General features: G+C 38.2%; 1 protein-coding gene across 3 annotated transcripts in view; it reads left to right on the plus strand.

Annotated features, from left to right (window-relative positions):
* LOC138950683 (cysteine-rich motor neuron 1 protein-like) overlaps window positions 1-17,500 on the plus strand; it is a 44,603-nt gene that overhangs the window by 12,479 nt on the left and 14,624 nt on the right. Inside the window, exons 5-8 of one of the 3 annotated variants that reach the window (XM_070322397.1) lie at window positions 6,392-6,484; window positions 12,281-12,373; window positions 14,106-14,201; window positions 17,473-17,500. The exon at window positions 17,473-17,500 is cut by the window's right edge and continues 65 nt beyond it. In XM_070322397.1, coding sequence (XP_070178498.1) covers window positions 6,392-6,484; window positions 12,281-12,373; window positions 14,106-14,201; window positions 17,473-17,500 — 310 coding nt within the window. The remainder of the gene's footprint in view (window positions 1-6,391; window positions 6,485-12,280; window positions 12,374-14,105; window positions 14,202-17,472) is intronic. The other 2 variants (XM_070322398.1, XM_070322399.1) reach the window with 2 other exon arrangements.

Consider the following 17,500-nt stretch of genomic DNA (forward strand, 5'->3'; position numbering starts at 1 on the left):
GGCATTTGAAAAGCCATATAGGGCTTAGAAATAAGCTCTAACATTCTCAATCCCGTTTGAGAGGACTTCGCCTTCAAAGGTGATTGTGGTGAACCGCCACGCTGTCTGTCTCTGTCTCGCTATTCACCCCGGCGAAGCCGGGTATTCCTCTAGTATATATATATATATATTTATATATATATATATATGTATATATACATGTATATCTATATCTATAAATATATAGAGATAGACGATAGTGTATTTTTCGCGTGGCTATAAATTGATTCGACATTTGCACTTTTACAGTGAGGACAATTTACGGGCGCAAGGAAAGCGTTCTGGACAGTGCAGTGACATTCTAAAAATAGTAACGAAGTAACGGGAAAATGGATTGACGCCACACGGAGGAAGGGAGATAAACGCAAAACACTGGAGAAGATAAGGAAGAGTTAGTGGGAATGGATCTGGGAAGATGAAAAGAAAAACCAAAATCGGTTCAGTTAAATTTTGGGAACATAAATTTGATTTCAGGCCGGGAAAAGAGCAATGGTTAATGGTAAACAAAGTAACCACTGAAACAAGATTGCGAATGTTGCATTGGAAAATATTACACAATATTTACCCCACAAATATTTTATTGTATAAAATAGGCATTTCCGTGAGTAATTGCTGTACTTACTGTGAGAACGAAATTGATTATATTGAACATTTTTTTTTACTTTTGCCCGAAAATTATGTCCATTTGGAAATGCGTTGAGGATAAAGTGAACTGTAAATATAATATGATTATTAAAATTACCGTAAAGGAAGTTTTTTTGGGCGTATTTGAAAATTCACAAAGTTCCAAGGCACTAATAAGTTATGTGAATTATTTGATTGTGATAGCCAAAATGTGTGTTGGTATTTATAGATATGGCTCCCCTCTGGATATTGTATGCATTTTTGAGAGGGAATTGTTATATAGAAAAGTTGTTTAAAATACATTTAGATATAGTAATGTTAATGTTATAGTAAAAACATTACTTGAAAAAAAAAAAAAAAGAAGATCAATGAAGAAGGATGCTCCCCGCCAACAACAACAAAAATCAAAACAAAAAAAAAGGCAAAAAAGAAAGGGTTGAAGCAGCCTGCATGCAACTGAGATTATAAAAAAATAAAAAAATAAAAAAAAAATCGGTTCAGCGCTGCGCGCTGAGAGCACGTGTTGAAAATTCTCATCGACCAGGTTGTGTCCGGGGTGTACCTGAATATGCCCACCAAATTTGAATTTATTCAAGTTTTATTTATTCCAATAAAACCCCGTGAGGGTACATGGAAGATTAAAAACACAATAAAAACACATTTCATTCAACACCAAATAAAAGGAACTAAAACAAAAAGAAATCAGACTATGTACAGAAAAGGGAGTTGAGGGGTGAGGGAGAGCAAAAACAATACAAGAAACAATTCAACAATAATAATAATAAATAATAATAATAATCATAATAATAATAATACTAATACTAATAATAATAAAACACTACAAGTGCAAAGTGATTACATACATTTCTTTACTATGGGAAATGGGGGGAAGGGAGAGGGGGGGTGATGGGTGGGTTAACATAAGGACAAAAATACTATTACAAACAACACAAAACAGATAACGGAGTATAAAGCTAAAAGAGAATTAAATTTTACTCGCTTCTCAAACAGTCCATGACAAGTGTCATGAACTTTGCGAGTTTTAGCAATAAACTCTTTTTTGTATTGGAAAAAAGCTCTCTGAATTTAACTGAATTGGGGCGGGCATAATAATAGCACCGTAACAACTGTTTTCTATAATTGATAAAAAAAGGACATACAAAAATATAATGGAACTCGTCCCCAAGGTCACCTGATGAACATTTGTGACAGATTCTGTCTTGTCTGGGAATACCAAGAGTCCTACCTTTTTGTATAGGCAATTTATGATTCAGTGTTCTAAATTTTAAAACAGCGTTTGCTAAATTAAACGGCAGGATGGACAAGTACTTTTCAAACTCAAAATTCTCTTTATACATTCTATAATTATAATAAAACTCATTGTTATTTATTTCTGAATGCCAGGTTTGGACAAATTGGTCTTGCAGCCTATTTTTCATCAGTGCTTTGAAAGTATTAAAATAATCACCATCCGTTACATTATTGATTGTTTGATTGTGCCAAAAGTCACTAAAGCCTAACTCATTTAGAACACCATGGACAGAAAGCAAAAATTTTGACTTGTATACACCAGATTCATACATTTTAAACAAAAAACGATATGTCACACAAGAAAGTTTGTCAGAACCATTAGAAAATGCAAGTTTGTACCAAAAATTCAACATACGACATTTCGCTTGAATACTTACAGGGAACTGACCTAATTCACCCAAAACCATGTTTGTTGGTGTTGATTTGCCAACTTTCAAAATCATCTTAAAAAATCGTATCTGTAATTTGTTAGCTAAATCAGACATGTAAGGGCACCATACTTCAGAACCGTAAAGTAAAATAGGGACCACAGTTTTTTCAAAGAGGTCAATTTGGACATCAAGAGGCAAAAACAGTTTTCTAGTTTTACGTAATAAAGCAAACATGGCCTTGGAGGCACGGTCATACAAATTCTTCTGTGCAACAGTAAATTTACCATTGTAGCTAAATTTAATACCCAGGTATTGAAAATCATACACAATATCACGTTTCCGACCATTGAATGTAAATGTCGGAACTGTTCTTACTTTCCCTCTTGAGAAAATCATTACTTTTGTTTTAGTCACATTCAATTTCAAAAACCAATCTTTACAATATCTGTCCATAATATCTAGAGCGATCTGCAAGGATTCTGGCGATTCAGCAAAAATAACCGTATCGTCAGCATACAACAAAATGAACAACCCATACAGAACGTTAATATCACTGTTGTCACAGTTTACATTTTCGGATTCACGTCCTAAGGTATTTAGAGCTGACTCCCGATCAAAATAATTCTTCAGATCGTTTAAATATACGGAAAAAAGCAGGGGAGACAAGTTCTCACCTTGTCTCACACCGGCAGAACAAGAAAAAAAGTCAGACAACTTAGTGTTCCACTGTACACAGGACTTAGCTTTAGAGTACATATCTTGAACAATCGTCAACATCTTACCACGCACACCACAATTTAACAATTTCTGCCACAAAAAAGAGCGGTTAACAAGGTCAAAAGCCTTTTCATAGTCAACAAAAACACAGTACAATCTCTTCTTTTTAGACAGGAAAAAGTCTATTATAGCATTCAGGGTAAAAATATGATCAGTCACACCATGGTCGGAGCGAAAACCTGCTTGTTCTTCACCAATAGTGTTATTGGCATCAAAAAAATGAGTAAGGCGGTTGTTTAACAGACAGGTGAAAGCTTTTCCAAAACAGCTCAGGATGGAAATACCTCTATAGTTATTAGGATCATCCTTACTACCCTTATTCTTGAAAAGGGGCTTAATGACACCAATAGTCCAATCTTCGGGTACTTTGCCGGATACAAGGACTAAATTAAAAAACTTAGTAATAACTGACAAGAGATCTGCTGAAACATTCTTCAAAAATTCATTTGTTATAGTGTCTAAGCCACAAGCTTTATTATTTTTTAAGTTTCTGAGAGCAATTTCAACCTCTTCTTCAGTAAACAGGTCATTTAGTAAATATGTATTTATAGAAAAGGTACTTTGATCATTTTGCTGATCTGCAGAATTAGCATCATTGTCATCTGTCTTACCAAGACGTTTAAAATGCTCAAAAAATGCATCACAGGATACTTTAGCATATGTTTCTCTCTTGTCTTGGCTACAACCATTTATTATCTTCCAAAATGCCTTAGGATCAGAAAATTTTAAACTTGATATTTTCTTCATAAATTTTGATTTGTATTTTTTAAACGATACTCTAAGCTGCTTTTTGTATGCTTTACTTGCTCTGGATAGGTTATCTTTAGAAACTCTACTCCTAAGACGTCTCGCATTATTTTTGCGTTAAAAAATTCTCTACGACTTTTCTCACATTGGGAATCAAACCAAGGGAGGTTATCATTTTTCCTTTTTTTAGTACAAGGTTTACTTTTTCTAGTGTTGTTCTTCAAAAGTCCAATATCCGAGGCAGCGTTTTTCATAATATCACAAATCTGAGAACAAAACTGGTCAATCTGAAGTTGCGACAATACACTGACATCAACTAGTTGTGCAGATAAAGTACAATCTAATTGTCTAATAATCTCATCTGCTTCTTTTAACTGTTCAGCAAATTTAATTTGACTGTCATCGAACCATTTCGGCCTGCCTACAAAATCAGAACTTTGTGTTTGTACACAAGAAGAGTCACTTGCTTCCAAATTATCGTGATTTGAAAAGCCGAAGACAACAGAGATCGGGCAATGGATATCAGAATACAACTCACAGAAGTCAAGTACACAAAAATCAACAATAGTATTGATCAATGACACTGAAGCAATAACATAGTCTACCACACTACTTTCCTTGGATGTACATTTTCTGCTATTTTCTGGTAGGCCTATGCGGCCGTTAATTATAAACGCGTCCATTGTTTTACAAAAACCCAACAATGCAAAGCCCATATTGTTTGTACTATTGTCATCAGACAACCGATCAGGTAACGGTGAAAAAACACAAGAATCATCGTCAACATCAACAAGATCGTCTTCGACATATTCACTGATAGAGCTAGTTCTGGCATTAAAATCGCCCAGCAGACAAAACATGTCAACATGCAAATTTACAATGTCGTTTTCAACCATGGCAAAAGAGTTCCTGTCAAAATAATCTGATCCCTCAGGAGGGAAATACACACACCCAAAAAGAACTTCATGGCCTAAGACACGTCGGTCAAGCTTAAAATATAAGACATCATTACAAAGTTCATGGTCGACAAAGCTATAATTACAGGCAACAGTATCGTCAATGCAAGATTTTCTGTCAAAAGAATCAATAACTGTGACAAATTCAAGAACACAATTTTTGATGCATAACATAATTCCCCCAGATTTTCTTTTGAATTTTGAACGATTTTTATAAAACACAGTAAAACCAGGGATATTAATGCGGTCAAAATTATCCAGTTTACTTTCCGAAATTGCAACAATGTCATACTTAGTCAACAACTCTAAGAAATCAGGACTTAAAAGTTTACTTATGATGCCACAAACATTTAGTGCAATGCAGTTTAGTTTGGAGGAGCTTTGTTTGGATGGGCCTGCATGTGTGCTCTGTGATTTTCTCTTGTTCTGTGCTGGGGCTGTGTTGCGCTGACCTACTAAACCTGTGTCTGTTGTGTTATCGGCAGTGTGTGTATCAACAAAGAATGCGACAATAGAGCGTGCACGTGACACGGCGTGTAACTGGGTCAAGGGGTCAATGAGTGCGTCTGCTGTGCAAATTTTGGTAGAAGGTGTATCATGTGAAATTGCAACATCATCATTAGCGACATCACAATAATCATCATCAACGACATCACAATAATTACAAGTAACCTCATCACGTGAGACAGCGCCGCCACCAACAATATCATTATCAATCCTATCATCATCACGAAAAAACACATCACAAGAAGCAGGATCATTATCAACAGTGGCAGCATAATCATCACAAGAAGATACAACACATGCAACATTATCAATATCTGCAGCGACAGCATGATCGACACAGGGAACCACTACACACGTGACACATTCAACAGTGGCAGTATGATCACCACATGGAAACACATTACATGCAACAGCATCATAATCAACATTGTCAGTATCACAAGAAAACACATGACGTTTTGCATCATTTTCATCGCATGACAACACATTACATGCAACAGCGTCATAATCAACAGTGCCAGTATAGTCATCACAAGAAAACACATGACATTTTGCATCATTATCATTGCATGGAAACACATTACATGCAACAGCATCAATATCTACAGGAGCAGTATGGTCATCACACGGAGGCAAAATACATGCAGCAGCATCATTACAAGCGACAGCATCAATATCTACAGGAGCAGTACGGTCATCACACGGAGACAAAATACATGCAACAGAATCATTACACGCAACAGCATCAATATCTACAGGAGCAGTATGGTCATCACACGGAGACACAATACATGTAACAGCATCATTATCACCACAGGGAGTACAATCATCACAAGGAGCCAAAGTACTTGCATATGTATTTATATCAAGAGTTGCAGCATGATCGTCGCAAAAAACTACAGCGATGATAATCATTAACAACAGTAGCGGCCTGATCATCACTGGCAACCACATCTTTTAAGAAAACATCACCACGGGTATACACACCAATGGCAGCAGCAATAGTATGATCATCACGCAAGACTACGTCAAATGAAATACCGTCTACATCTTTTACAGTGACATCATCATCAACACCATCGTCACCATCATCGTCACCATCATCCTCATCATCACCATCATCATCATCATCATCACAGGAGACTACAACAGGTGAGCTACCACTGACAGAAGGGGGTGTGTCTATGCAACTGACGTGGGGCTGTGACTGGGTCACTGGGTCAATGGGACAGACACGTGAAGCATTACAAGTACTACTGACAAAGGGGTGTGTGTCTATGTAACTGGAGCAAGGCTGAGACTGGGTCACTGGGTCAATGGGACAGACACGTGAAGCATTACAAGTACTACTGACAAAAGGGGGTGTGTCTATGTAACTGGAGCAAGGCTGAGACTGGGTCACTGGGTCAATGGGACAGACACGTGAAGCATTACAAGTACTACTGACAAAAGGGGGTGTGTCTATGCAACTGGAGCGAGGCTGTGACTGGGTCACAGAGTCAATGGAACAGACACAAGGAATGTTACAAGCAGGCACCACATCACATAAATTAACATTTTCATTTTCAACCACGTGCATTGAGGCAAGGGCCTCCACTGGTGCTGTTTGCACCTCACAGTTCACAGTTTGGTTTGTGACCTTGGGGTTACTGGTAGAGCTTGAAAAGGGACAATAAAAAGGTACATAAAAAGATGAATAAAAAGAAACATAAAAACTAGACAAAAAAGTTTGATTAAAATCAAAAACAAAAAGGTCAGAGAGTGAGGGGCTGACGGAAGAACACTTCACCCCCACAGCATGCTACTCAGAGTCATCGTCATCAACGTCTGCAGTGCTCCAGTCCTCAAGGCCGAGCGCGACATAGTCCACACTGTCAAAACCGACCAAGAACAGGTCGTCTGGTGTCTCAACCACCATGGGCCTTTCTGTAGGCTGTCTCTGTTTGTCATTGTCTCTTTCAGCTTCATTGTCACTTTTGTCATCATCAGTTCTGGGTAGATCCATCGAGAACTTTGGCCGTGCATCGCAAACACACGTACCTAAAGTGTGGATGGTTACCTAAGAGGCGGCACTGGGTGCAGTGCCTTTCTAGTGCACTTGCACTAAAACAGCACTGGGTGCAGTACTCGGTCCGGCATCGAAGAATTTTGCACTATAAAAAGGCACAAAATTTGACCTATTTCGTCGCCAATAGAGGACGGAAAGAATGTCATTTTGAACATTGTTATGACATTCTTTCCGTCAAAAAAGTCAATTTAACGGTGTTAAATGAAGCGAGCAATTAGGTTGTCATCCAGAGTTTAGGTTGCCATCCACGTGTGGATGGTTGCCTTATGGTGATTTAGGCAACCAAACCTGTGGAAACATGGGTACACACACACACACACACACACACACACACACACACACACATACACACACACACACACACACACAAAAACACACACACACACACACACAGACAGACACAAGTCGTATATATATATGTATTTTGTTGCTTCAACAACCAAGAGCAGCTGCTGATACTTCAAAATTTCTTTTTCATACTCTTCACTGACAGTTGCAGGGGAATCAAAGAAGGATTCTCGTCTATGCAGAGGGCCTACCGCAGAAATGTGGTTTTCTCTTTTGCATAGAAGTTTGAGAGTTCTTCTCTGTTTTATGCCAAGAGACTGCCTGATGAGAGCTTCTCAGCTCGAAACCGGTAGCAGTCTTGGCTAAACAAAAACGGTGACTTCTCAATCCTTTGAGGTTGTAGAACTCTCCTCGGGTTATTCTTGTTCAGTGTTGCAATCGGCTCCGAAAGGGTTTGATTCTCCAGTAGGCTGTCTGTGAAGAGTTCTTTCTAGATCTAATTCTTACCCCCTCCCCCCACCTCTTCCATTACCTCTAGTGTGCTCCCTGCTTTCAAAATTCCTTGTTGGAATGTAGGCGGTGGAGACACACACAGAGTAAAGGATGATCTCCCTTGCTCATGACGTAATTTCTATGCATTCTCGCTCTTGACGTCATTCTATATATATATATATATATATATATATATATATATATATGGTGTGTGTGTGTGTAAGTTCTGAAAATGCTAAAATAAACTCAGCAAAAGTGCATATGGAACATGTTTTTCGATGAGTTTTGTTAAGTTTAGCTTGGAGTTTTGGGAAATCCAGTTCATTGTCACCTCCTATTGTCACAAATAACTGGAGCGTGCTTTCTTTTCACTGTCTTCGAATCGCTGGCCTTTCAAACCGGATGCGACGCGCCCCTGAAAGTCGAGAGTCGTAACCTCGAAGGGTCACGTGTCCAGGCTATTTGGTCTATGCTCAGGCCTTGGAAACACGAATACATGCATGCAAAATTATGAAGCCCGGTTGTCCGTTCGGCCAACAGTCAATAAAGTAACCATTTCAGCACTGACCCAAGACGACCCAACCCGGTCCCTAGCCCATTTCAGGTCTCCTCTCGCAGTTGGCAGCCGGCAGCCAGCTGTCTAAATCCCCCCCCCCCCCCCGCATTTTTATTGTTTTTTTTCATACAAAGCCGGTTTTTCCCGTGTAACATTCCCCTAATGGCTTTGCCGTGAGGGCGTACAACTTACATTTTCTTCTTCAGGGGGGGGGGGGGGGGGGGGGGGGAGAGTTACAGCGAAACAAAAAGTAACGTCTTTTCCTCCTGACAATTTTCAGATATTTAATGACCAAAGTCATTAACTAATTTTTAAGCCACCAAGCTGATATGCAATACCGAAGTCCGGCCTTTGTCAAAGATTGCTTGGTCAAATTTCAATCAATTTGATTGAAAAATGAGGGTGTGACAGTGCCGCCTCACTTTTACAAAAAGCCGGTTATGACGTCATCAAAGGTATTTATAAAAACAAAAATCCGGGGATATCATTCCCAGGAACTCTCATGTCAAATTGCATAATGATTGGTCCAGTAGTTTGGTCTGAATCGCTCTACACACACACACGCACAGACACACACACACACACACACATACACCACGACCCTCGTCTCGATTCCCCCTCTATGCTAAAACATTTAGTCACAATTTGACTAAATGTAATGAAGAGAACAAATACATGAATAAATAAATAAATAAATATTAATAAAAAAAAATTAAAAAATAGATGAATAAAAAAAAGTTAAAAAAATAAAAATTAATAATAAATAAAAACAAGTCGCGTAAGGCGAAATTACTACATTTAATCAAGCTGTGGAACTCACAGAATGAAACTGAACGTAGTCCACCGCTAGTGCAAAAGGCAGTGAAAGTGACGAGCCTGTTTGGCGCGGTAGCGATTGCGCTGTGCTTCATAGCACGCTTTACTGTACCTCTCTTTGTTTTAACTTTCTGAGCGTGTTTTTAATCCAAACATATCATATCTATATGTTTTTGGAATCAGGAACTGACAAGGAATAAGATGAAATAGGTTTTGAATCGATTTCGAAAATTTAGTTTTGATCATAATGTTTATATTTTTAATTTTCAGAGCTTGTTTTCAATCCAAATATAACATATGTATATGATTTTAGAATCAGAAAATGACGAAAAATAAGATGAAATTGTTTTTGGATCGTTTAATAAAAAAATAATTTTAATTACAAGTTTCCGATTTTTAATGACCAAACTCACTCATCAGTTTTTAAGCCACCAAACTGAAATGCAATACCAAACCCCGGGTGTCGTCGAAGATTGCTTTGCCAAAATTTCAATCAATTTGATTGAAAAATGAGGGTGTGACAGTTCCGCCTCAACTTTTACAAAAAGCCGGATATGACGTCATCAAAGGTATTTATCGAAAAAAAGAAAAACATGTCCGGGGATATCATACCCAGGAACTCTCATGTCAAATTTCATAAAGATCGGCCCAGTAGTTTAGTCTGAATCGCTCTACACACACACACAGACAGACAGACAGACAGACAGACAGACAGACAGACAGACACACATACACCACGACCCTCGTCTCGATTCCCCCCTCTATGTTAAAACATTTAGTCAAAACTTGACTAAATGTAAAAATAGATGGATAATTAAAAAAAATATATATAGGTTACACACTCCCGAGTTCTAAATATCGTGCATACTTTCCCAAGGGTCGATTGTCAGGTTTTACCGAGCCTCTGGCGAGGTAATACATAACAATAAACACATATCAATTAACAAATACATAAAAAAGTAAAAGAATAAAAGAATAATTAAAAAGCATAAACATAATTGTAATTCAATCAAGTTTACGTTTTAATGAAACAGATCCTGTGATTGGTCAGAATGCCCCAACTCATTAAAAATTACCGGTCATTAATTGTCGATAACCACTCGCTAAAAAATCCATTAACAACCTGCTGGTGAGGCGCATTGATACAGCCTCAACTAGTCTCGGTTAGCTTTGAGGGTCATTTTACAAGTAGGAAATATGAAGGCCAACGAAATACCGAGACCATAAGGTATGCGAAGTGATGACGTCGAATACGTGACGTAAGTTGATGCATGAATTCTTCCGGACTACTGCAGTCAATTCCAAAGATCGCTTTTGTGATGAAAATAATTTGTTTTAGAGTTTTCTGTCCAGAAACCCGTCAAAAAAGAAGGGAAAATGTGTGTGAAAGAAAACAAAACAGGAGCAGAGTGATACGATAGGAATACAGAGACATATTTCTTGGGACTTGACCATTGCAGGTTGGTGGACTGAAAGTAGTGTGTGAACAGAACAGAACCAATTCTGTCTGTTTACAACTGCATGAAAGCAGGAAAGAGATCGTCGTCAGATTGAATTACAATAACATTAACATGCTTTCATTTGGAACTTCTCGGTCTTCATCGTGGATTGACGCCCTCCCAAAGTCTAATTGAAGCCCTCCGTCGTTTTGCTCCGTCGGGCTTCAATTACCTTTGGTCGGGCGTCAATCCCCGATGAAGACCGAGAAGTTTCAAATGGAAGCATGTTAATGTGTAATTATCAATCAATACAAAAATTAAAAAAATAGACAAATAGATGTATTGTTTTGTCAATAACAAACGTTCAAACAACCTACCTTTGATGACAAAGAGATGAATAAAAACAAGTCGCGTAAGGCGAAAATACAATATTTAGTCAAGTAGCTGCCATTTTTCAGCAAGAGCGTATACTCGTAGCATCGTCAGTCCACCGCTCATGGCAAAGGCAGTGAAATTGACAAGAAGAGCGGGGTAGTAGTTGCGCTAAGAAGGATAGCACGCTTTTCTGTACCTCTCTTTGTTTTAACTTTCTGAGCGTGTTTTTAATCCAAACATATCATATCTATATGTTTTTGGAATCAGGAACCGACAAGGAATAAGATGAAAGTGTTTTTAAATTGATTTGGACAATTTAATTTTGATAATAATTTTTATATATTTAATTTTCAGAGCTTGTTTTTAATCCGAATATAACATATTTATATGTTTTTGGAATCAGCAAATGATGGAGAATAAGATAAACGTAAATTTGGATCGTTTTATAAATTTTTATTTTTTTTTACAATTTTCAGATTTTTAATGACCAAAGTCATTAATTAATTTTTAAGCCACCAAGCTGAAATGCAATACCGAACCCCGGGCTTCGTCGAAGATTACTTGACCAAAATTTCAACCAATTTGGTTGAAAAATGAGGGCGTGACAGTGCCGCCTCAACTTTCACGAAAAGCCGGATATGACGTCATCAAAGACATTTATCAAAAAAATGAAAAAAAACGTATGGGGATTTCATACTTAGGAACTCTCATGTCAAATTTCATAAAGATCGGTCCAGTAGTTTAGTCTGAATCGCTCTACACACACACACACACGCACACACGCACACACACACACACGCACATACACCACGACCCTCGTTTCGATTCCCCCTCGATGTTAAAATATTTAGTCAAAACTTGACTAAATATAACAACAACACAACCAAACTGATCCTAATATTTTCACTGTGCAGAGTGCGTGAAGTCAGAGTGTCACGACTGCCAGTATGGCGAGGAGTACAAGAAAGACTACTACAGCTGTAACTACTGCGTCTGCAAACCCTACGGTAAGTGTTTTTATATTTAGTCAAGTTTTGACTAAATATTTTAACATCGAGGGGGAATCGAAACGAGGGTCGTGGTGTATGTGCGTGTGTGTGTGCGTGTGTGCGTGTGTGTGTGTGTGTGTGTGTGTGTGTAGAGCGATTCAGACTAAACTACTGGACCGATCTTTGTGAAATTTGACATGAGAGTTCCTGGGTATGAAATCCCCATACGTTTTTTTCATTTTTTTGATAAATGTCTTTGATGACGTCATATCCGGCTTTTCGTGAAAGTTGAGGCGGCACTGTCACGCCCTCATTTTTCAACCAAATTGGTTGAAATTTTGGTCAAGTAATCTTCGACAAAGCCCGGACTTCGGTATTGCATTTCAGCTTGGTGGCTTAAAAATTAATTAATGACTTTGGTCATTAAAAATCTGAAAATTGTAAAAAAAAAAAAAATTTTATAAAACGATCCAAATTTACGTTTATCTTATTCTCCATCATTTGCTGATTCCAAAAACATATACATATGTTATATTCGGATTAAAAACAAGCTCTGAAAATTAAATATATAAAAATTATTATCAATTTTTTTTTTCGAAATCAATTTAAAAACACTTTCATCTTATTCCTTGTCGGTTCCTGATTCCAAAAATATATAGATATGATATGTTTCGATTAAAAACACGCTCAGAAAGTTAAAACGAAGAGAGGTACAGAAAAGCGTGCTATCCTTCTCAGCGCAACGAATACCCCGCTCTTCTTGTCAATTCCACGGGCACTGCCTTTGCCACGGGCGGTGGAGTGACGATGCTACGAGTATACGGTCTTGCTGCGTTGCGTTGCGTTCAGTTTCATTCTGTGAGTTCGACAGCTACTTGACTAAATATTGTATTTTCGCCTTACGCGACTTGTTTGTTTTGTTTTTAAGATTTTTATTTAATGTTTTTTTCGCTGTTAAATGTATATTCAAATTCAACAACAGAAATATCAGTGTTACTTAAAAAGAGCTATTCTTCAAAAATATGTCAACGAAATTATTTTCCGAGCACAATAAAAAGGAGCATCCATTGTATTACGGTAAGTGTTAGTAAGGCACACACAAAAAAAATCTGTTTACGGTATCCCGACCGACCCTATTTTTTCGCGCGACCCTAGACTTTTTTTTGGCATTTGGAAAAAAAAAGAAAAAAAAAAGTCTTTGTTTTTTGGGCAAAATAACTGAAAAATATGGGTTTTTGGAAAAAAAAGAAAAAAAAGTCTTTGTTTTTTGGCAAAATAACTTAAAAATATGGGTTTATGGAGAGAAAAAAAAAAAATCCCGACCTACCGACCCTATTTGTTTTGCCTATGTTACCGTTAACAGACTTTTTTTTTTTTTTTTTTTTTTTTTTTTTGGGGGGGGGGGGGGGGCTAATAGACGGTGTTCGCAAATAATGTCGGGTTTGTATAGGTTGTTATAAGCAGACCTGCTAGCGCCTTATCTCCCTTCGTGTGTACACGCAAGCACAAGACCAAGTGCGCACGGAAAAGATCCTGTAACCCATGTCAGAGTACGGTGGGTTATAGAAACACGAACATACCCAGCATGCCTCCCCCTCAATCGGCGTATGGCTGCCTGAATGGCGGGATAAAAACGGTCATGCATGTAAAAGTTCACGCAAAAGAAAAAAACAAGGAACTTTTTTACGTGTGTTTTATGTAATAGTCCAAGGACAAATTGTTGATTCATTTTCGCTTGTTTAATGAGCAGTTTGCCCCGAGACTCCCAACTGCGACTACTGCGAGTACGGGTACTACTACACCCACGATTCCTACGGCTGTGCCACCTGCCACTGTAAAGAATACGGTAAGACGTTTTAAACCAGATCTTAAGTGCTACCGTAGATCTCTCATTTTAAGACACCCCCCCCCCCAATTTAAGACCCCCCCTAATTTAAGACCCCCCCCCCCCCCAATTGAAGACTCTCTCCCTTTAAAGACCAGATTTTCTGAGATTTTCTGTTCATAGCCTCTGTAAATGCACCACATTTTAAGACTCCTACCTGGTTTTTTTTTTAGAATTTTGGAAGTCTTTAAAAGATGGTTTCCACTGTATTTGTAATAATGCGACGCACGTTCTTATTTATTTGTACACACAGTTTTGTATTGTACAGGAGAAGGGCTGTGTATATGTACCGTTAGTATTATCAATGTAAGCCTACTGTAAGTGGTTGTTATCATGAATGTAGTGCTATTATAATGACGGTTCTTTCTTTTAGATGAACTTCAAAGTACATTGTCCTTGGGTGTTTTTTTTTTTGGGGGGGGTGGTGGGGTTGGTGGCGGGGGTGGGCGGGGGTGGGTGGGGGGGGGTGTTAGGTGGGAGAGGGTCTTTGCGTTGTTCAACTTGCATAGCTGTCAATGGTTTGTAGGCATTTTAGACAGTATACCCGTGATAGTCAAAATGCTGAATTACCACCCCCCCCCTCTTTTTTTCGGGAACTTTAAAGACAAACGACACAGATTAAACAAGCCTCTGACGTCAAAAGCGAAACAAAGTTCAAGAAGACGTCGTACAACGAATAATCACGTCACGTAAACATTCCTTTGCTTCCTTGTGCCCGTCTGAAAGAAACTTACACAAATTTGACCCTCCACCACGAAATGAGTCGCATGTCACCTCGCGCGGTTCTGCGCTAGGCTTGATATAAGTCCGGAGAGTGTATGGTAACAGCGTGAGGGTCACCTTAGTCACAGGCTTTTAACTCAAACAGTTTTCGTTCTTTTCCAAAACGGTTTTCACCACTGGATAGAGCATAAAAAACTCTTTAGAAAAATGTAAAAATATGAAAATCATGCAAAGGTGACATGCGACTCATTTCGTGGTGGAGGGTCACAAATTTTAAGATCGAATTCTGTCTCGGTGACTTTGTAATATAAGCAGGAGCACATTACCAGTACGGTTGGCGGTAGGTTGTCCATGTATCATGCGTTTAAAACAGTGGTCCTTAACCTTTTTTGAAGGGTATATGTTTGTGATGTACATGTACTGTGTTTAAAATTTGAATACAAATGTTTAAAAAAAAAAGAAGAAAAAAAAAGCTGTGCATGTATCGGTGTCGTACATCATTATGCATCTTTTGTTTTCTTTTTTTTCTTTTTTTTTTACAAAAATATTTAAGTTTATTTCTCAGGTTTAGTGGTTGATGACAATTCATGACATAATCTAGTATAATTATATTATATGAGAGCTTGCACACATGTTCAAAGTTAACCGATATTAACGATCGGAATGGTGACAGAATAAACTATGTTGTCATCATTTTCACGAGTTTTCATTCACAAGCACCTGGGAAATAAATCTCATGTTCCCCGGGGAATAAATCCCCGGTTACCATAGTTGCAGGAAGCCCTATTACATGGATAATCAAAAGCAAACCCAATAGAAACGCTCGAGGATTCTTCGGCTCTTTTCATTGGCGTTTCCCCAGACCTAAACAGACGACAAGACACTGCTTTGCAAAGTTCCAAAAACCAACTGGCAAACAGGCAAAATTAAACAAAAAAACAAAACTACTTAATTCGTCACAAACAAATGAAACCTACCGATATGTTATGTCTTCTTACAAAGTCATGGAGTGCGTGTATCTTTGTGTGAGAAACACGAACGTCAAGTTCAAGTCAAACCAATTGGCCCCTGACACACACATTTTGACCCGTGCACAAGACGTTGTATCGATAAACGAAGCACAAATAAGAAATAATGATAAAAGCAAAGAAAATAGCAACAAGATATGCAAACATCTCACAAAGCCGAGCAAGCAGATTGACAGGTCTAATGAAAAACAAAGAGGTACTGAGTCGGAAACAAGATCGCGATTCTTTCCTTCGCTGCACGACGCAAATCTTCAGTGACCTTTGACTCAACGCAGCTTCCACATTCGATTACTAAGGCCTAAAAAAAAAATAGGTGTGGTTACGGTAACCCGACCTACCCTATTTTTAGGGGCCGATCCTATAACTTTTTATTACATTTGTCAAAAAAACACAAAAAAACGCAATGAAAGCGAAAGCGCCCGTGCATGTCGCATACTTATTTCCCTGTCAAGTAGGTTTAATTTGTACACATTAGAAAAAAAAGTTAAAAAAAAAAAAAAGTGATTGCCTACCTACCTACCCTATTTTTTTGGCTATGTTACCGTAACCACACCTATTTTTTTTTTTGCCTAAGCTTAATACTCACAACTGAAAGCCGAGGGAGTGGAATACCGAGATGAACAAACAGGACTGTGCATCCTCAAACCTGACATATTCATCCCAACATTTTATGAACTCAAAAATACAGAAAGTTGCTTTCACACGCCAGCTTTGCTTGCCAGTGGTTATCCGCACGGAACTCGTGTGGTTATCAGCACGGAACACGTGTTTTAAAGCATGGCTCCCTGTGTTGATTGTTATCTTATTTTCTCACTACCAAAATGATGACAAAAACGATGTTTGGTGGTTTGTTGTCAGACCAGCTTTTTTTGTCGGTCCTCGGGGGGCATATCGACTTTTGTTTCATATTTATTGACCGCGGCCTTCGGCCTTGGTCAATAAATATGAAACCAAAGACGATATGCTCCCCCTCGGACGACAAAAAAGCTGGTCTGTCAACAACCCATCAAACATCTTATAATGTCAGTGAGTTATGATCATATAACACCACAGTTTATTGAGTGTTGTTATTCAAACACTCCCATATGTAATCAAATACATTACTTAACTTAAATCTCACAACGATGAAAAACAATGTACAAGAGAAATATACCAGTGTTGGTCACACAAAGACATGAAAAAGATGCAATTTACTTCGTTAAAATAATCTTGTTCACCCCACTATTATCCTTGTGATCACCAAACATATGTGACCCTCCACCACGGAATGAGTCGCATGTCACCTTTTCATGATTTGATTATATTTTTTTACATTTTGAAGACATCACCGCAAACTTTTTGAGTTATAAGCCTGTGAATAAGGTGATTAAGCCTAGCGCAGAGCCGAGCGAGGTGACATGCGACTCATTCCGTGGTGGAGGGTCACATATGCCATATCTCCCATTTCATAAGTCAGCTATGCAACTTTTTATTTTTAACAGAATGCCCGAAGATCACGTGCCCAAAATG

Source organism: Littorina saxatilis, linkage group LG16 (assembly GCF_037325665.1).
Source record: "Littorina saxatilis isolate snail1 linkage group LG16, US_GU_Lsax_2.0, whole genome shotgun sequence".
NCBI lineage: Eukaryota > Metazoa > Mollusca > Gastropoda > Littorinimorpha > Littorinidae > Littorina > Littorina saxatilis.